Here is a 17,838-nt window from a genome sequence, read left to right as displayed (position 1 = left end):
TTGTGGGAAAAAAATTCCAGAATGATACTAACAATATAGATCATTTGCATATATAAAACATACATATGGGCCAGCTCTAGGGGGAGAATGGAGTGGTTGTGGCTGAGGGTAAAGAGAGGCTTGCCACTGAGTATCCTTGTATACCTATTTTTGTTTTGTTTTGTTTATTAATTTAATTAATTATTATTATTATTATTTATTATTTATTTTTTTTTTTGAGACGGAGTCTCGCTCTGTCGCCCAGGCTGGAGTGCAGTGGCCGGATCTCAGCTCACTGCAAGCTCCGCCTCCCGGGTTCACGCCATTCTCCTGCCTCAGCCTCCCGAGTAGCTGGGACTACAGGCGCCCGCCAGGTCGCCCGGCTAGTTTTTTGTATTTTTAGTAGAGACGGGGTTTCACCATGTTAGCCAGGATGGTCTTGATCTCCTGACCTCGTGATCCGCCCGTCTCGGCCTCCCAAAGTGCTGGGATTACAGGCTTGAGCCACCACGCCCGGCCATTATTATTATTTTTAAAGACAGAGTCTTGCTCTGTCGCCCAGGGTGGAGTGCAGTGGCATGATCTCGGCTCACTGCAAGCTCCGCCTCCTGAGTTTACACCTTTCTCCTGCCTCAGCCTCCCAAGTAGCTGGGACTACAGGCGCCCACCACCACGCCCAGCTGATTTTTGTATTTCTAGTAGAGACGGGGTTTCACCATGTTAGCCAGGATGGTCTCGATCTCCTGACCTCGTGATCCGCCTGCCTTGGCCTCCCAAAGTGCTGGGATTACAGGCATGAGCCACCGCACCCAGCCCTATTTATTTATTTTGAGACAGAGTCTCTCTCTGTTGCCCAGGCTGGAGTGCAGTGACTGGATCTTTGCTCACTGCAGCCTCCGATTCCCTGGTTCAAGTGATTCTCGTGTCTCAGCCTCCCGAGTTGCTGGGACTACAGGCGCACACCATGATGCCCGGCTAATTTTTGTTTTGTTTTTAATAGAGATGGGTTTTGCCACGTTGGCCAGGCTGGTTTCAAACTCGTGACCTCAAGTGATCCACCCGCCTTGGCTTCCTAAAGTGCTGGGATTATAGGTGTGAACCACTACTCCTGGCCTGTTTGGGTGTTTTTTTGTTTGTTTGTTTGTTTGTTTGTTTTTTGAGACGGAGTCTTGCTCTGCTGCCCAGGCTGGAGTGCAGTGGCCGGATCTCAGCTCACTGCAAGCTCCGCCTCCTGGGTTCACGCCATTCTCCTGTCTCAGCCTCCCGAGTAGCTGGGACTACAGGCGCCCGCCTCGTCGCCCGGCTAGTTTTTTGTATTTTTTAGTAGAGACGGGGTTTCACCGTATTAGCCAGGATGGTCTCGATCTCCTGACCTTATGATCCGCCCGTCTCGGCCTCCCAAAGTGCTGGGATTACAGGCTTGAGCCACCGCGCCCGGCCTGTTTGTTTTTTTTTTTGAGAGGGAGTCTCAACTCTGTTGCCCAGGCTGGAGGGCAGTGGCACGATCTCAGCTTACTGCGACCTCTGCCTCCTGGGTTCAAGCAACTCTTCTGTTCAGCCTTCCCAGTAGCTGAGACTACAGGCGTACACCACCATGCTTGGCTAATTTTTGTATTTTTATTAGAGACAGGGTTTTACCATATTGGTCAGGCTGGTCTTGAACTCCTGATCTCAGCTGATCCACCCACCTTGGCCTCCCAAAGGGCTGAGGTTACAGGCATGAGCCACCACACCCAACCTGTTTTGTTTTGTTTTTTAAGAGACAGGAGCTCGCTATGTTTCCCAGTCTGAACTCCAACTCCCAGGCTCAAGCAATACTCCTGAGTAGTTGGGACTGTGGGCATGCACCACTGTGCCCTGTACATCTATTGAATTAAATAGAAAAAAAGTGAAGCAGGGTGCACCTGTAATCCTAGCTACTCAGGAGGCTGAGGCAGGAGGAATACTTGAGGACCAGAGTTCAAAACCAGCCTGGGCAACACAGTGAGACCCTCATTTCTAAAAAAATTCAGAAAATTAGGTTGGGCAAGGTGGGTCACACCTGTAATCCCAGCACTTTTTGGGAGGTGGAGGCAGGAGGACAGCACGAACCCAGGAATTCAAGGCCAGCCTGAGAAACAAGGTGAGACCCTGTCTCTACAAAATTTTTTTTTTTTCTGAAATGGAGGCTCACTCTGCCGCCTAGACTGGAGTGCAGTGGCAAGATCTCAGCTCACTGCAACCTCTGTCCCCCAAGTTCAAGTGATTCTCCTGCCTCAGCCTCCCGAGTAGTTGGGATTACAGGTGCCTGCCACCACGCCCAGCTAATTTTTGTTTTTTCAGTAGAGACAGGGTTTCACCATCTTGGCCAGGTTGGTTTTGAACTCCTGACTTCGTGATCCACCTGTCTTGGCCTCCCAAAGTGCTGGGATTACAGGCGTGGGCCGGGCCTTGTAGAGGCAGGAGAATCGCTTGAACCTGGGAGGTGGAGGTTGCAGTGAGCCGAGATCACACCACTGCACTCCAGCCTGGGTGACAGAGCGAGACTCCATTTCAAAAAAAAAAAAAAAATGTTTTTTGAATTCGCTGGGCACAGTGTAGTTCCAGCTCCTTGGGAGGCTGAAGTGGGAGGATTGCTTGAGCCTAGGTGGAGTACCACTGCACTCCAACTTGGGCAACAGAACAAGACCCTGTCTCCAACAAAGAAAAGAAAGGAAATGGTGGATACGCACTGCTAACTTCAAGGGAGGCTGAGAAACACCATCTTTCTACTGGGAAGCCACATGTCCAGATAAAAACAGAGTTTCTTGGCTGGGTGCAGTGGCTCATACCTGTAATCCTAGCACTTTGGGAGGCTGAGGTGGGCGGATCACGAGGTAAGGAGTTTGAGACCAGCCTGGCCAACATAGTGAAAGCCATTTCTACTAAAAATACAAAAATTAGCTGGACGTGGTGGCGGGCGCCTGTAATCCCAGCTTACTCGGGAGGCTGAGGCAGGAGAATTGCTTGAACCCAGGAGGCAGAGGTTGCAGTAAGCCGAGATCGAGCCATGCACTCCAGCCTGGGAGACACAGCAAGACTCTGTCTTGGAAAAAAAAAAAAATTTTTGAGTTTCTATCACTACTGCTTAAAAGTGGGATGACCTGTAAGAGGGAAGCAATGAGGAGTTGGGACCACAAGGAAAACTGAGCCCAAGGCTTTCTGTGTTCAAAGCCACTGGTCTCCAAAGCTGGATGTGGGAAATGAATCATAATTTCTAGTTCTATTTACTTGCCCCCTCCTGTTTTATGGCCATTTTCCAGGTATGATTTAATTCATAGGCTAGAAAGAGTGGTCTAAATGCACCTGTACAGTTGGGTTATTTGTAAACAAATACATATGCATATTAAGGGAGAGTCCAAGTGACCAATGACCAGAAATAGGGAAGTCTTGCCCGTGCGCAGTGGCTCACGCCTGTAATTTCAGCACTTTGGGAGGCCAAAGTGGGTGGATCACCTGAGGTCAGGAGTTAAAGACCAGCCTGGCCAACATGGTGAAACCCTGTCTTCACTAAAAATACAAAAATTAGGTTGGGTGTGGTGGCTCACACCTGTAATCTCAACACTTTGGGAGACCAAGGTGGGCAGATCACGCGAGGTCAGGAGTTCGAGACCAGCCTGGCCAACGTGGTGAAACCCCGTCTCTACCAAAAATACAAAAATCAGCTGGGCATGGTGATAAGCACTGTAGTCCCTGTATTATTGACACCTGTAGCTACTTGGGAGGCTGAGGTGGGAGAATTGCATGAGCCTGGGAGGTCAAGGCTACAGTGAGCTATGATCACACCACTGCACTCCAGCCTGTCTCAAAAAAAAAAAAAAAAAAAAAAAAAAAAAAAAAACACCATAAAAACGCCTTGATAATAATTGTAGGCAGAGGTTGCAGTGAGCCAAGATCGCACCACTGCACTCCAGCCTGGGTGACAGAGCAAGACTCCATCTCGGGAAAAAAAGAAAAAGAAAAGGCTGGCCATAGTGTCTCACGCCTGGAATCCCAGCACTTTGGGAGGCCAAGGTAGGCGGATCACCTGAGACCAGGAGCTCAAGACCAGCCTGGCCAACATGGCGAAACCCTGTCTCTACTGAAAATACAAAAATTAGCCTTGCCTGGTGGTGCGAGCCTGCAATTCCAGCTATTTGGGAGGCTGAGGCAGGAGAATCACTTGAACCCGGGAGACGGAGGTTGCAGTGAGCCAAGATCGCGCCATTGCACTCCAGTCTGGGCGACAAGAGCAAAACTCCATTTCAAAAAAAAAAAAAAACAGAGAATTGAAGTAAACTGCAGGACATTGCGTTGGCATCCACAAAGAATTGGGGAATTACTTGATTTGGAAGAAGCCCCCCATCATCTGGTGTCAGAAGCGAAGGATTGAGAGTGATGTGATGTAGAAGGAAAAACTGTCTGTTTGTCCCATCTATGTGTTCAACTGACTTGGCCCAAACTGACTTCTCCCTAGTCTTCCTCATATCAGAAAATGACACTAACATTTTGCTAAATATTCCACTCAGATGCTGAAGTCATCATGAACTCCTGTCTCCTTGCCTGTATCCCAGTATCTTGTCCTTGAAAATGACCCCATCGGCTCTGACTATGGCCACTTTTCTCCATTTTCTTTCTTTATTTTTATTATTATTTCTGAGACAGTGTCTCATTCTGTTGCCCAGGTTGAAGTGCAGTGGTGCGATCACGGCTCACTGGCAGCCTTGAACTCCTGGGCTCAAGCAATCCTCTCACCTCAGTCTCCCAAGTAGCTGGGAGTACAGGCTCCCGCTCTCATGCTAATTTTTAAAATTTTTGTCCGGGTGCGGTGGCTCACGCCTGTAATCCCAGCACTCTGGGAGGCCGAGGCGGGTGGATCACGAGGTCAGGAGATTGAGACCATCCTGGCCAACACGGTGAAACCCCATCTCTACTAAAAATACAAAAAATTAGCCGGGCGTTGTGGCGGGCGCCTGTAATCCCAGCTACTCGGGAAGCTGAGGCAGGAGAATGGCGTGAACCCGGGAGGCGGAGCTTGCAGTGAGCTGAGATGGCACCACTACCCTCCAGCCTGGGCGACAGAGTGAGATTCTGTCTCAAAGAAAAAAAGAAAAACGAAAAAAAAATTACCTGGGCATAGTGGCACACACCTGTAGTCCCAGCTACTTGGGAGGTTGAGGCAGGAGAATCGCTTGAACCTGGGAGGCGGAGGTTGCAGTGAGCCGAGATGGCACCATTGCACTCCAGCCTGGGCGACACAGTGAGACTCCATCTCAAAAAAAAAAAAAAAAAAAAAAAAAAAAATTCCTCCCCCATGCTCTTTTAAAAACTTTGAGGTTATTTATGTATAACCTCAAAGACGCTGTAGAGTCTCGCTCTGTGTCACTGAAACCTCTGCCTCCCAGGTTCAAGTGATTCTCATGCCTCAGCCTCCCGAGTAGCTGGGATTATAGGAGCCCACCATGCCAGGCTAATTTTTGTATTTTTAGCAGAGACAGGGTTTCACCATGTTGGTTAGGCTGGTCTTGAACTCCTGGCCTCAAGTGATCCACCTGCCTTGGCCTCCCCAAGTGTTGGGATTATAGTCGTGAGCCACTGTGCCAGCCCTTTGAATTTTGAAACAACATTATTTTATTTTTGTTATTTTTAATTTTATTATTATTATTAAAGACAGGGTCTTGCTCGTGTCACCCAGGCTGGAATGCAGTGATGCAATCACAGCTCACTGTAACTTCAAACTCCTGGGTGCAAGGGATCCTCCCGACTCAGTCTCCCAAGTACATAGCAAGACAGACGTGCTACCACACCTGACTAATGAAAAAAAAGAAGTTTTTTCTTTATAGAGACGAGGTCTTGATAGCTGCTGAGACTGGTGAAATTCTTCTCTTCAAGCCATCTTCCTGTCTCAGCCTCCCAAAATGCTGGGATTACAGGTGTGAGCCACTGTGCCCAGCCTGAAACAATTAGACATTTTCAGATCTGCAAAGAAGGTACAGAGAGTTCTTTTATTCCCTTCACACAATTTCCTCTAATGTTTTTTGGGTTTTGGGTTTTGTTCTGAAACAGGATCTCACTCTGTTGCCCAGGCTGGAGTGTAGTGGCTCGATCTCCACTTGCTGTAGCCTCGACCTCCCAGGCTTAAGTGATCCTCTCACCTCAGCCCCCTATGTAGCTGGGACTATAGGTTCACGCCACCACACCCCGCTAATTTTTTTAAATTTTTTTTTTTTTTTTTTTTGAGACAGAATCTCACTCTGTTGCCCAGGCTGCAGTGCAGTGCCATGATCTCGACTCACTGCAACCTCCACGTCCCAAGTTCAAGTGATTCTCCTGCCTCAGCCTCCCATGTAGCTAGGACTACAGGCGTGTGCCACCTGAGATTACAGGCCTGGCTAATTTTCTGTATTTTCAGTAGAGATGGGGTTTCACCGTGTTAGCCAGAATGGTCTAGATCTCATGACCTTGTGATCTGCCCACCTTGGCCTCCTAGAGTGCTGGGATTACAGGCATGAGCCACCATGCCTGGCCTTGTTTTGTTTTTTATTTGAGACAAGGTTTTGCTCTGTCTCCCAGGCTGGAGTGCAGTGTCACCATCAGAGCTCACTGCAGCCTCGACCTCCTGGGCTCAAGTAATCTTCCTGCCTCAGCCTCCCCAGTGGCTGAGGCTATAGATGTGTGCCAGTAGAGTCAGTTAATTTATGTGATGTTTTGTAGAGATGAGGGTTTCGTCATTTTGCCCAAGCTGGTCTTGACCTCCTGGGTTCAAGTGATCCTCCCTCCTCTGCTTTCCAAAGTGCTGGGATTACAGGTGTGAGCCACCGCACCCAGCCTAGTAATGTATTTTGCGAACATTTTTCAATTTGAGATAAATGTCTGATGTTGTCTAATGGTTAGACTGAGGTTCTAGGTTTGGGGATAATATCAGAGAGTTACAAATGTCCTCCCTATCACATAGCTGGGATCCGTGATGTCCAAATGACTTATCGTTGGTGATGTTGACTTTGATCACTTGGTTAAGGCAATAGCAGCCAGGTATCCCCACTGTCTTGGGGACAGCTTTGCTCTCCATGGACGTAGGGTATGCAAGAAGCATGGGAATCTTTGGCTAAAGATACGTTGTGATGGCCGGGCACAGTGGCTAACGCCTGTAATCCCAGCACTTTGGGAGGGTGGAGTGGGTGGATCACCTGAGGTCAGGAGTTTGAGACCAGCCTGGCCAACATAGTGAAACCCTGTCTTTACTAAAAATACAAAGATTAGCCAGGCGTGGTGGCACGTGCCTGTAATCCCAGCTACTTGGGAGGCTGGGGCAGGAGAATCACTTGCTTGAACACGGGAGGTGAAGGGTGCAGTGAGTTGAGATTGTGTCACTGCACTCCAGCCTGGGCAACAAGAGCGAAACTCCATCTCAAAAAAAAAAAAAAAAAAAAGATATGTTGTGATATTGTGTTGTAATAAAAAAACCCAATAAACATATAATTTTGTCTTACTCAGGTTTTCTGGCACATAACTCCTAAAACCCTTGAAATCAGCTGGGCACAGTGGTTTATGGCTGTAATCCCAGCACTTTGGGAGGCCAAGATGAGATGATCGATTGAGGTCAGGAGAGCAGCCTGGGCAACATAGTGAGACCCCATCTCTACAAAAAACATTTTTTTAATGAAGATAATAAAAAAAAACCTATCTTCTAGATTGTTCAGAGGATTAAATGGGCTGGCCTGTCATCCCAACACTTTGGGAAGTAGAGGTGGGAGGATCACTTGAGCCCAGGAGTTGGAGACCAGCCTGGACAACTTGGTGAAACTCCGTCTCTACAAAAAACACAAAAAATTAGGCCGGGCACGGTGGCTTATGCCTGTAATTCCAGCACTTTGGGAGGCCTAGGCGGGCGGAACACCTGAGGTCAGGAGTTCGCAACCAGCCTGGCCAACATAGTGAAACCTCCTCTCTACTAAAAATACAAAAAATTAGCCGGGCGTGGTGGCGCACGTCTGTAGTACCAGCCACATGAGAGGCTGAGGTGAGAGGATCATCTGAGCCCGGGGTCGAGGCTGCAGTGAGCCGTTGCACTGCACTCCAGCCTGGGTGACAAAGTGAGACTCTGTCTAAAACCAATAAAACCAATGATACGAATATGATGCACGGAGCGGCCCTTCAACAATTATTTGTATTGCCATCATCTGCATAATGGGCACAACAGGGCCCTGCCACATCGAACTGTTTAAGCTCAGAACTTGTCTGTCATATGTGGAGCGATACATGATTGATGCTACCATTATCAACACCGTCATCCCACCAATTCGCCCATCGGAAATAAGCTTTCATCGAATTCCATCGTTTTTTCCCTTTTTTGTAAATCTCTTTTCTCGGCCTGGTTTTGCCGCCCAAGTATGCTCGTCAGGCCTCTGCCCACCCAGACTGGGCGCGGGCAGCCGGGGGCTGAGGATTCTCGAGTCTTGGTGGACCACAGGCTCCCGTCGCCCCGCCCAAGGGCCTGGACCTCCTGTGGTCTCCATGGAAACCCGCTAGCCACAGGGGGCGTGACGCCATTGAGACAGACAGAGATATCCACCTATCAGATCAAAGTTATCTGGGCTAGGCGCACAAACGGGACCTCCGAGTGGTATGTCCTTAAGGCAGGGCGGGAATACGGCAACTGGCCGCGGGGGCTCTTACTGTCGCTACCAATCAAGAGTCGAGGCGGCTTTGATGGACAGGCATAGCGCGAGTGCGGGCTTTCACCCAACCGGCGGGCCGCTGTCCCGAGAAAGGACCAATGAGGAGGCGGCAGGGGTGGGGCGAAGGGGCCGGTTGCTCCGGAAGTGGAGGGAGGGGGTGAAAATGGCGCCCAGCTCGAAATCGGAGCGGAACAGCGGGGCTGGGAGCGGCGGCGGCGGCCCCGGGGGAGCCGGAGGGAAGCGGGCAGCAGGGCGGCGGCGGGAGCACGTCCTCAAGCAGCTGGAGCGGGTCAAGGTGAGGCCTGGAGCTGGAGTGGGGAACGCGCCGGAGGGTGGGGAGTAGGGACGAGGGAGGCGGAGGGAGGAGGGCGTTCGCGGGGTGAGGGGTTGGGGGCGGGGCCCCAGGGGAGGGGGCTCGGATGAAGGGCCTGGGCGGGGCCCGGGGGAGATGGCTTGGATGGAGGAGGCTCAGTCGGGGGCCTGGATGCAGGAGGTTGTGTCGGGTAACCGGCAAAGGGGCTGGGATGGAGGGGTTGGGGGCGGGGCCCCAGGAGGGGGCTCAGAGGGAGGCGACCCCTCCTCCGAGGCCGCAGGGAGGATCAGGAGGAAGGCGGCGATCCAGGTTCAGAACCATTTTTCAAAGCCCTGCTCCCATGGCCCCTCCGTGATGGAACCTTCCCGCCCCCTTTGCAGAGCCCCTGCCGCTGGCTTTGGGCTTCCACCGCCTGATGTTCCTCTCCCTGCCCGAGCCTCGACCACACATGAGCTGGGAGTTCCTGTACCTGGGTGGGCCTCCCCATTGAAAGTGTGGGAGCTCCTTGGATAGGGCTGAGTCTTCCCCCGCAGAGTGAAAGTTAACCGAAGCAGGCTCTGTCTCCTCCATCAGACTGGAAATTCCCAGAGCTGGGGGATGATGTCTCTCTCCCCCATCAGTTTGGGAGCTCTGGAGGGCAGAAATGTGGATCTCTTGCAGGTGGGCAGTAACTGGGGCAAGGCTGTGTCTCTGTGGAGAGGGACTGCGCCTTCTCCGTGAGGCTGTTAGCTTTGTAAGGACAGTACTGTGTCTCCCCCTTTTGACTGGGAGCTCCCTGGGCTGGGACAGTCTCCGCCCTTAGCCTGGGAGCTCCCTGGGCTTGGCTGTGGTTCCGCCCTTAGCTTGGAAGCTCCTTGGGCAGGGATTGTGTCTCCCCTGTCGGCCTGGGCCTGGCTGTTCGGGCTGTTTCCTCCATCAGACTGAGACCTCCTTGTGGACAGAGTTTGTCTCCCATCAGACAGGGAGCTTCCCAGACAGGACTCGTCCCATCAGATTGGAATGTCTTGAAGGCAGAGCTATGTCTCCCCAGTCAGCCTGGGTAGCAAGAGTGAGGCTGCTCTGATGTCCCTGTGCCTGGCTTGTGCCTGTCAGTCCCCACATATCCTTCCGTGGTGAAGTTTTGGGGATGAGGGATTCCACTGGAAGGCGGTAGTTAATTGGGAACGGGGAGTTGGGTCGTTGGTTAGGCTCACCCTTCTATCTGCCTTGACTGGCCCCCAGCAGAGGCCAGAGCTGGTCCGGGGAGGAGAAGCCCCCTCGTTTGAAGGCTGGTGGGTTGGGGACAGATGGGTGCATGTCAGGACCCTGTCTCAGCCTTCTTAGTAGGATGAATACCCACAGCTTAGGGACAGCCTTCAGGGAGGGAAGCAGGTGGCCCAGCATGGGACATGGTGATTGGGGAGCTTTCTTGGGGGCAGTGATGCTGGGCTCAGTCAAGAGGGACCTGAGGCTGAAGAGGTGTGAAACTGGGAAGGTGGCGTGGGTCCCTGGTGGAGATGAAGGCTCAAGCGAGATCCACCTGGCTTTACTGTCCCCATCTGCCTCAGTTGTTCCCCCCTTCCAGAGCTTGGTCTCCTTTTGACCATTATGGTGGGCTGGGCCGGGCTGGACCCGGTGAGAGCTGCCCTGCCTCTCTGCTGTGGGTGACAGGGCTGGGGGCTGCAGATGGTGCCTGAAGTGCCCTGACCACCCCTTCCCCAGATCAGCGGACAGCTCTCCCCTCGCCTCTTCCGGAAGCTGCCTCCCCGGGTCTGCGTGTCCCTGAAGAACATCGTGGATGAGGACTTTCTCTATGCAGGGTGAGGCTGGGCCCAGGCAAAGGGGGCAGCTGGGCGGGGGTGGTGGGCTCACCCTGACCTGGCCGCTGTGACCTCTCCACCCCCACAGACATATCTTCCTGGGCTTTTCCAAATGCGGCCGCTACGTCCTCTCCTATACCAGCAGCAGTGGGGACGACGACTTCTCCTTCTACATCTACCATCTGTACTGGTGGGAGTTCAACGTCCACAGCAAGCTCAAGCTGGTAGGGAGGCTTCAGCACCAGGCTGGCCCTTCAGATGGTGTGGCTCAGCAGGTCACAGCACCCTCTGAGCCTCAGGTTCCTTGGATGTAAAATGATCATGTACTCACGGGGTCATCGTCGATATTCCATGTGTTAGATCCAACCATATAAAATTACCAGGGCCTGACGTGGTAACTCATGCCTGTACTCCCAGTACTTTGGGAGGCCAAGGTGGGAGGATTACTTGATCCCAGGAGTTCAAGACCAGGCTGGGCAACAGGGCAAAACCCCATCTCTACTAAAAAAAAAAAATTAGCTGGGCATATTGGCATGTGCCTATAGTCAGCTCCTCTGGAGGTTGAGGCAGGAGGATCACTTGAGCCCAGGAGTTTGAGGCTGTAGTGAGCCATGATCACACCATTGCACTCCAGCCTGGGCAACAGAGTAAGGCCCTGTCTCTAAAACAAAACAAAACGAAGGCTGGGCGCAGTGGCTCATGCCTGTAATCCCAACACTTGGGGAGGCCGAGGTGAGTGGATCACCTGAGGTCGGGAGTTCAAGACCAGCCTGGCCAACATGGTGAAACCCCATCTGTACTAAAAATGCAAAATTAGCTGGGCATTGGTGGTGCATGTCTGTAATCCCAGCTACTCTGGAGGCTGAGGCAGGAGAATCGCTTAGAACCCGGGAGGCAGAGGTTGCAGTGAGCTGAGATCGAGCCACTGCACTCCAGCCTACAGAGCGAGACTCTGTCTCAAAAAAGAAAATGAAATTACCATTTTTATGTTTCAAAATGGGGTAAATAGTGGCAATTCCGTTTGGTGCAACACACTCGATGAAGTGATAGAACATGTTGGCTCAGGCCAGTTAGCTTTATTAGGACTAAGCCACCCTGGCTTTAGCCTGGACCCTTGACTCCTGGAACCCCCGCAGGAGGTGGGTACTGTTACCTCAGCATACATGTGAACTCAGAGAGCTGAGTGGGCTTCAGGGTGGGCTGGGCTTGCAACCAGTGCCTGGCGCAGTCTCCTCCGGGACATTGTTCCCATCAGCTGCATCCACCCTGGCCTGGTCTCCACCGTCTCCCCCACTGGTGAAAGGAGCCTCCTCAGGCTGTCCTCAGGCAAGGTGGAGGGGTGTGGTGCGGGCTGTTGGGGTGCTCCTACCTGCTCAGCCCCAGCCCTGATGAGGGACTGCATCGTACAGCTTCGGGGGACCCCCGCAGGTTCCCTGACCCGGTGCTGACCCTGAACGTGCCTCGCAGGTCCGGCAGGTTCGGCTCTTCCAGGATGAGGAGATCTACAGCGACCTGTACCTGACCGTATGCGAGTGGCCCAGCGACGCCTCTAAGGTCATCGTCTTTGGCTTCAAGTGAGACCCGGCTCCTCAGGGAGCCATGGCTGGTTGGGGCAGGGGGTGTGCAGTGGGGGCCCCCAGGCGCCGACCAGGCAGCTGAGGGTGTGCTGGCCCCCAGCACCCGCTCGGCCAACGGGATGCTCATGAACATGATGATGATGAGCGACGAGAACCACCGTGACATCTACGTCAGCACCGTGGCGGTACCACCGCCGGGCCGCTGTGCTGCTTGCCAGGATGCCAGCCGGGCCCACCCAGGTGAGGGGGCTGAGGAGGCGAGGGCCCCCTGCCCCCCTGTCCCCCTGCCTTGGACCGAGAGTGAGCCGCTGTGGTGTGTGTTGCTGCAGGAGACCCGAACGCGCAGTGCCTGCGGCACGGCTTCATGCTGCACACCAAGTACCAGGTGGTCTACCCCTTCCCCACCTTCCAGCCCGCCTTCCAGCTCAAGAAGGACCAGGTGGTGCTGCTCAACACCAGCTACTCCCTGGTGGCCTGCGCCGTCTCTGTCCACTCGGCAGGTAGGCCTTGCGGTTTCATGGCAGCCTGGCAACGCGTGAAGCGGGTCCTCTCCCTACCCTACCACATAGACAAGGGGCCCCAGGCATAGAGAGGTGGGAGCCTACTTCCCCAGGTCACACAGCCTGGTCGTGGGAATGCTGGGGTCCAAACGTGGCCACGCCCGCCACAGCCCTGCCCACGGGATCTTGCCAGTGGCTGAGATGTCCCATATCTGCTTTGTCCACCATGGCTGCCTCCAGGAGCCACTTGGAATGTGGCTCGTGTGACTGAGGAACTGAGCTTGTGATACTTTTTTTTTTTTTTCCACTGGAGTCCAGTGGCGCGATCTCGGCTCACTGCAACCTCCACCTCCCAGGCTCAAGCAATTGTCCTCTCTCAGCCTCCTGAGAAGCTGGGACTACAGGCCTGTGCCATCACACCCAGCTAATTTTTGTGTTTTTAGTAGAGACAGGATTTCACCATGTTGATCAGGCTGGTCTCAAAACTCCTGACCTCAAGTGATCCACTCACCTTGGCCTCCCAAAGTGCTGGGATGGCAGGCATGAGCCACCACGCCTGGCCTATGATGGGTTTAATTGTAGTTGTGTTAAGCTGAAATAGCCACAGGTGGCTAGCTGGATGGGGAAGCGCCCCTTTCTCTTAAGAAGAGAACTGCTAATGTGACATTTCGGGGCGTGGTTAGTGGGCAGGCACTTGCCTTATATGTTTGATGTCGGAAAGATGCCAGTGAAAATCACAAGATGTCCCTTGACAGTGACAAATGTCAGGAGGCTGGATCATGCCACCGGCTGGCAGCAGCGGGAGGGAGGGGGCCCCGGGGCCATTTGGCAACAGAATTGTGACTGTGACTGACCCAGCTGCCCTGTGCCCGCGTCTTTTCCTCTGGCAGGGTCTCGCTGGGTCCCGGTGTCCCAAGGCTGCTGACGGGGAGCTGGGGGCCACCTGAAGAACCCTCCCTGGGGATTGGGGAGTGAGTTAGGAGGAGTCGGGGGGTTGGGGGCATCTGTGGAGCACCAGTGAAGGCCCCTGCGTTGGCATCGTGGAGCATGTGTCAGAGATGTGTGCACATGTGGGTGAAACACAAGGAATCTATAACTGGAACCACTTAATATAAATGAAAAAGACGTTTTAGGCCAGGCACAGTGGCTTACGCCTGTAATCCCAGCACTTTGGGAGGCCAGGGCAGGCGGATCACATGAGGTCAGGGAGTTCAAGACTAGTGTGGCCAACATGGTGAAACCCCATCTCTACTAAAAATACAAGAATTAGCTGGGCATGATGGCGCATGCTTCTAATTCCAGCTACTCAGGAGGCTGAGGCAGGAGAATTGCTTGAACCCAGGAGGCGGAGGTTGCGGTGAGCCAAGATTGTGCCAATGTACTCCAGCCTGGGAGACAGCAAGACTCCATCTCCAAAAAAAAGACGTTTTAATTTTACAAGAACTCAGATACAAAGACGTCCATTAAATCCCCATGGAAATGGTTGTCCCTGGGGGCGGTCGGGGAATGGGCAGGATTAAATGTATATAACTCAGCCCACAAATAAGCCAGGGGCCAGGGCACTCTGTCCCCAGACATATCTGGGGCCTCCTGTCCTCAGCCCCCAATCTGTACCAGGAAGGGTGAGCGCTGTCCTTTGCTGAGGCTCGGCCACTCGGTTATTGGCCATGAACCCTGCAGCTTGCGAGGGTTGACGCAGTTCTGCCCTTTCGGCTGTGGGCCGTGTTAGGAACAACCGCAGCGGACAGTCAGCTCTGCGCCAGCCCAGGGAGAGGGCGTGGTCATCAGTGGGAAGTGCTGACACAGAGGGGTGCTTTCTTCCTTGGCCATTGTCACCTGTTCCCCGCCCTGTTGTGGAAGGGGCTGTCACGGTGGTGGAGGGGAGCCTGGACTCGATTTATCTCATATGTGACCTTGGGCGAGTTCATCTCTGAGCTGCATTTTGGGGGATGCGGCCCTTCTCTGGGGGTTACTTGTACAGAGCTCAGAGGAAACCTGGGATGGGGCCCAGCCACAGGGCTGCTCAGTGAACATGTTGGGGTTCTCCATGTGTTGCCCACATTCCTTGGGGGAGTCATCTCTAGGCAGGCAGAGACAGAGGCCCCGATTGGATGAAGTGTGCCCGCAGCAGTCTGGCCTGTGTCGGGAAGGACCCAGGAGGGCCTTGCCTTAGGTCTTCCATGTCAGAGAAATGCCAGTGAAAGTCACAAGATGTCCCTCGACAGAGTGGCAGATGTTAGGAGGCTGGATGCTACTGTAGTGAACGCTCTACACTGTAGAGTGTCGGCTCCCCCAGGGCAGGGCTCTGTCTGTCTAGTTCACTCCTGTGTCCTCAGTGTGGGGCACTCAGTAGACAGCTTAAGAAGGGTTTGAACGAACGTCTGCACGCATGTGTGCGTGGTGTGCATGCGCAGAAAGGTCTTTCCCCTTCTGGGTGTTTCAGACTGATCTCAGCATAGCCAGGTCTAGAAGTGTCTCCTCAAGGTGGGTTTCTGAAAACCCCTGAGGACACTGAGCGAGGCTGGGAGCATCCCGGACTGACACTTCTCCACACCCATCTCTTCTTCCAGGTGACAGGAGTTTCTGCCAAATCCTGTATGACCACAGCACCTGCCCCCCGGCGCCTGCCAGCCCCCCCGAGCCCCAGAGCCCAGAGCTGCCCCCTGCTCTCCCCAGCTTCTGCCCTGAGGCGGCCCCAGCCCGTTCCTCTGGGTCTCCTGAGCCCTCGCCCGCCATTGCCAAAGCCAAGGAGTTTGTGGCTGACATCTTCCGCCGGGCCAAAGAGGCCAAGGGCGGGGCCCCTGAGGAAGCCCGGCCTGCCCTGTGCCCAGGACCCTCCGGCAGCCGCTGCCGTGCGCACTGTGAGCCCTTAGCCCTGTGTGGGGAGGCAGCACCCCGGGACAGCCCCCCTGCCTCGGAGGCGCCTGCCCCCGAGCCTGGCTACATCAACTACACCAAGCTATACTATGTGCTGGAGTCCGGAGAGGGGACGGAGCCGGAGGATGGTGAGTGGGGGGCAGGCATGTGGCAGGGCCTGGGATGGGGAAGCCAACCCAAATGGGGCCCCTGGCCTCCCTCCACCCCACCCCCACTTCCTGCCTCCCCAGAGTTCGAGGACGACAAGATCTCCCTGCCCTTCGTGGTGACTGATCTTCGTGGCCGCAACTTGCGGCCCATGCGGGAGCGGACTGCTGTCCAGGTGGGTGCGGGCGTGGGCGGGCCGAGGGCAGTCCCGGGAAGCTGCTGGGGGGCAGTTGGCACCATCCTCTGCGCCTGCCCACTTCGCCCGCAGGGCCAGTACCTGACAGTGGAGCAGCTCACACTGGACTTCGAATATGTCATCAATGAGGTCATCCGCCACGACGCTACCTGGGGCCACCAGTTCTGTTCTTTCAGCGACTATGACATCGTCATTCTAGAGGTGGGCCCAGGGTGGGCAGGGTGGGCCCAGGGCTCCCTGTACTCTGGAGTCGCCCTCAGCAGCTGGCATCGTCCACCCCCAACCCCAGGTCTGCCCGGAAACCAACCAGGTCCTCATCAACATTGGCCTGCTGCTCCTGGCCTTCCCATCCCCCACTGAGGAGGGTCAGCTCCGGTGAGCGCGGGCGGGGACCCTGCCCTCCCTGTCCACTAGGGGGGCCACTGGCAGACACTTCAGGGTGGGGGCATGGGGATGTGAGAAGGCGCTCCCTGTGCCACAACCTGGCTGGGCCCCTCCGTAGCTTCTCCAAAGACAAAAGCCCCTCAGGGTAGCGTGGGGCCTGGTTCAGGAGCCCGCCTGTCCCAGCGCTTGTCCTGTGGCCCTCTCCACTGCAGACCAAAGACCTATCACACCAGCCTCAAGGTGGCATGGGACCTCAACACAGGCATCTTCGAGACAGTCAGTGTAGGTGACCTGACTGAGGTCAAAGGGCAGACCAGGTGAGGCAGGGCTGGGGGGCAGGGTCGGGGGCGGCTGAGGCGGAGAGAGCCACTCACCCCCTGGCCCCGCAGCGGCAGTGTCTGGAGCTCCTACCGCAAGAGCTGCGTGGACATGGTCATGAAGTGGCTGGTGCCCGAGAGCAGCGGCCGCTACGTCAACAGGATGACCAACGAGGCGCTCCACAAAGGTGGGGCTCGGTGACCCCGTGATGGTCAGGGTCCCCAGGGTCACTTGTCCTCACCCAGGCGCTGATTCCTGAGCGCTGATGAAATGGGTGGGAAGGCTGGTAAGGAGAGGGCCGCCCAGGCCAGGCCCAGCTCAGCAGCCCTGAAGGTGTGGGGCCTGGGAGCCTCCCGCCAAGTCTGGCCCGTCACTCGTTCACACTACAGGGTTCACACTACAGATGTTTATTGGGTAGCTGCAGGCTAGAGGCAGAGGGCAACTCAGCAGGGTTCTTGCCTTCTGGAACCTTCTGGGCCAGAAGGAAGTCAGGTGGGGAGTGCGCCTGCAGGGCTGGGCAGGGAGGGACTCCATGCTTTGTCCCCACCTGTCCCTGCAGGGTGCTCCCTGAAGGTTCTGGCAGACAGCGAGCGATACACGTGGATCGTGCTGTGAGGGCCAGGCCGCCCGGGACACTGACTCCAACTACCTCCGCGGCCTGGGACCGGCCGCCTCCCCGGGGTGGCCTCTTCCTGGCCGGCTGGCCCACCGACTGATGACCGGCACTAGTGTTAGGCTGCGGAACTGGGCTGGGCAGGGCAGCCCCTGGTGGCCCGAGGGTCTGGACGCTTTTTATTTATGCCTATTTAAGTTGGGAAGGGGCAGAGAGAGGGCGCCCCCTACCCCACCAGCCTGAGCGCCCTGCCTTCACTCCGAGCTGGGCATGGGCCTGGTCCCTTGTGCATTTGCCCCTTTCTTCGGCTACAGCTGTGGACGTTGCCCTCCGGGAGGTCGAATGGACCCTGTTCCTCCTGCCCTGCCCGCCCCCAGCCTCCCCACCCAGGCTGGCAACCTCCTGGCCATCCCCACTCCGTTCTTCTTCATGTAATAAATGTTTTAATTTCTGAACCTCA

At 54.7% G+C, this 17,838-nt stretch overlaps 2 protein-coding genes across 2 annotated transcripts in view; one reads left to right on the top strand and one right to left on the bottom strand.

The window, feature by feature from the left end:
- Positions 1–9,700, bottom strand: part of PODNL1 (podocan like 1) — a 23,729-nt gene extending 14,029 nt beyond the window's left edge. The window contains exon 1 of the mRNA XM_010361595.2: positions 9,437–9,700. Coding sequence (XP_010359897.1) covers positions 9,437–9,454 — 18 coding nt within the window. The 5' untranslated portion in view covers positions 9,455–9,700. The remainder of the gene's footprint in view (positions 1–9,436) is intronic.
- Positions 8,785–17,838, top strand: DCAF15 (DDB1 and CUL4 associated factor 15). The gene is made up of 13 exons (XM_010361596.1): positions 8,785–8,949; positions 10,669–10,766; positions 10,855–10,990; positions 12,234–12,340; positions 12,444–12,583; positions 12,673–12,843; positions 15,414–15,848; positions 15,951–16,042; positions 16,136–16,264; positions 16,353–16,438; positions 16,660–16,764; positions 16,837–16,952; positions 17,325–17,838. The coding sequence occupies exons 1-13, from the start codon at positions 8,818–8,820 to the stop codon at positions 17,378–17,380; spliced, it is 1,803 nt and encodes a 600-aa protein (XP_010359898.1). The 5' UTR covers positions 8,785–8,817; the 3' UTR covers positions 17,381–17,838.

This window comes from Rhinopithecus roxellana, chromosome 8, assembly GCF_007565055.1.
Source record: "Rhinopithecus roxellana isolate Shanxi Qingling chromosome 8, ASM756505v1, whole genome shotgun sequence".
Taxonomy (NCBI): Eukaryota; Metazoa; Chordata; class Mammalia; order Primates; family Cercopithecidae; genus Rhinopithecus; species Rhinopithecus roxellana.
The sequence above is the reverse complement of the archived record's forward strand: the minus strand, read 5'-3'. Positions and strand labels throughout refer to the sequence as shown.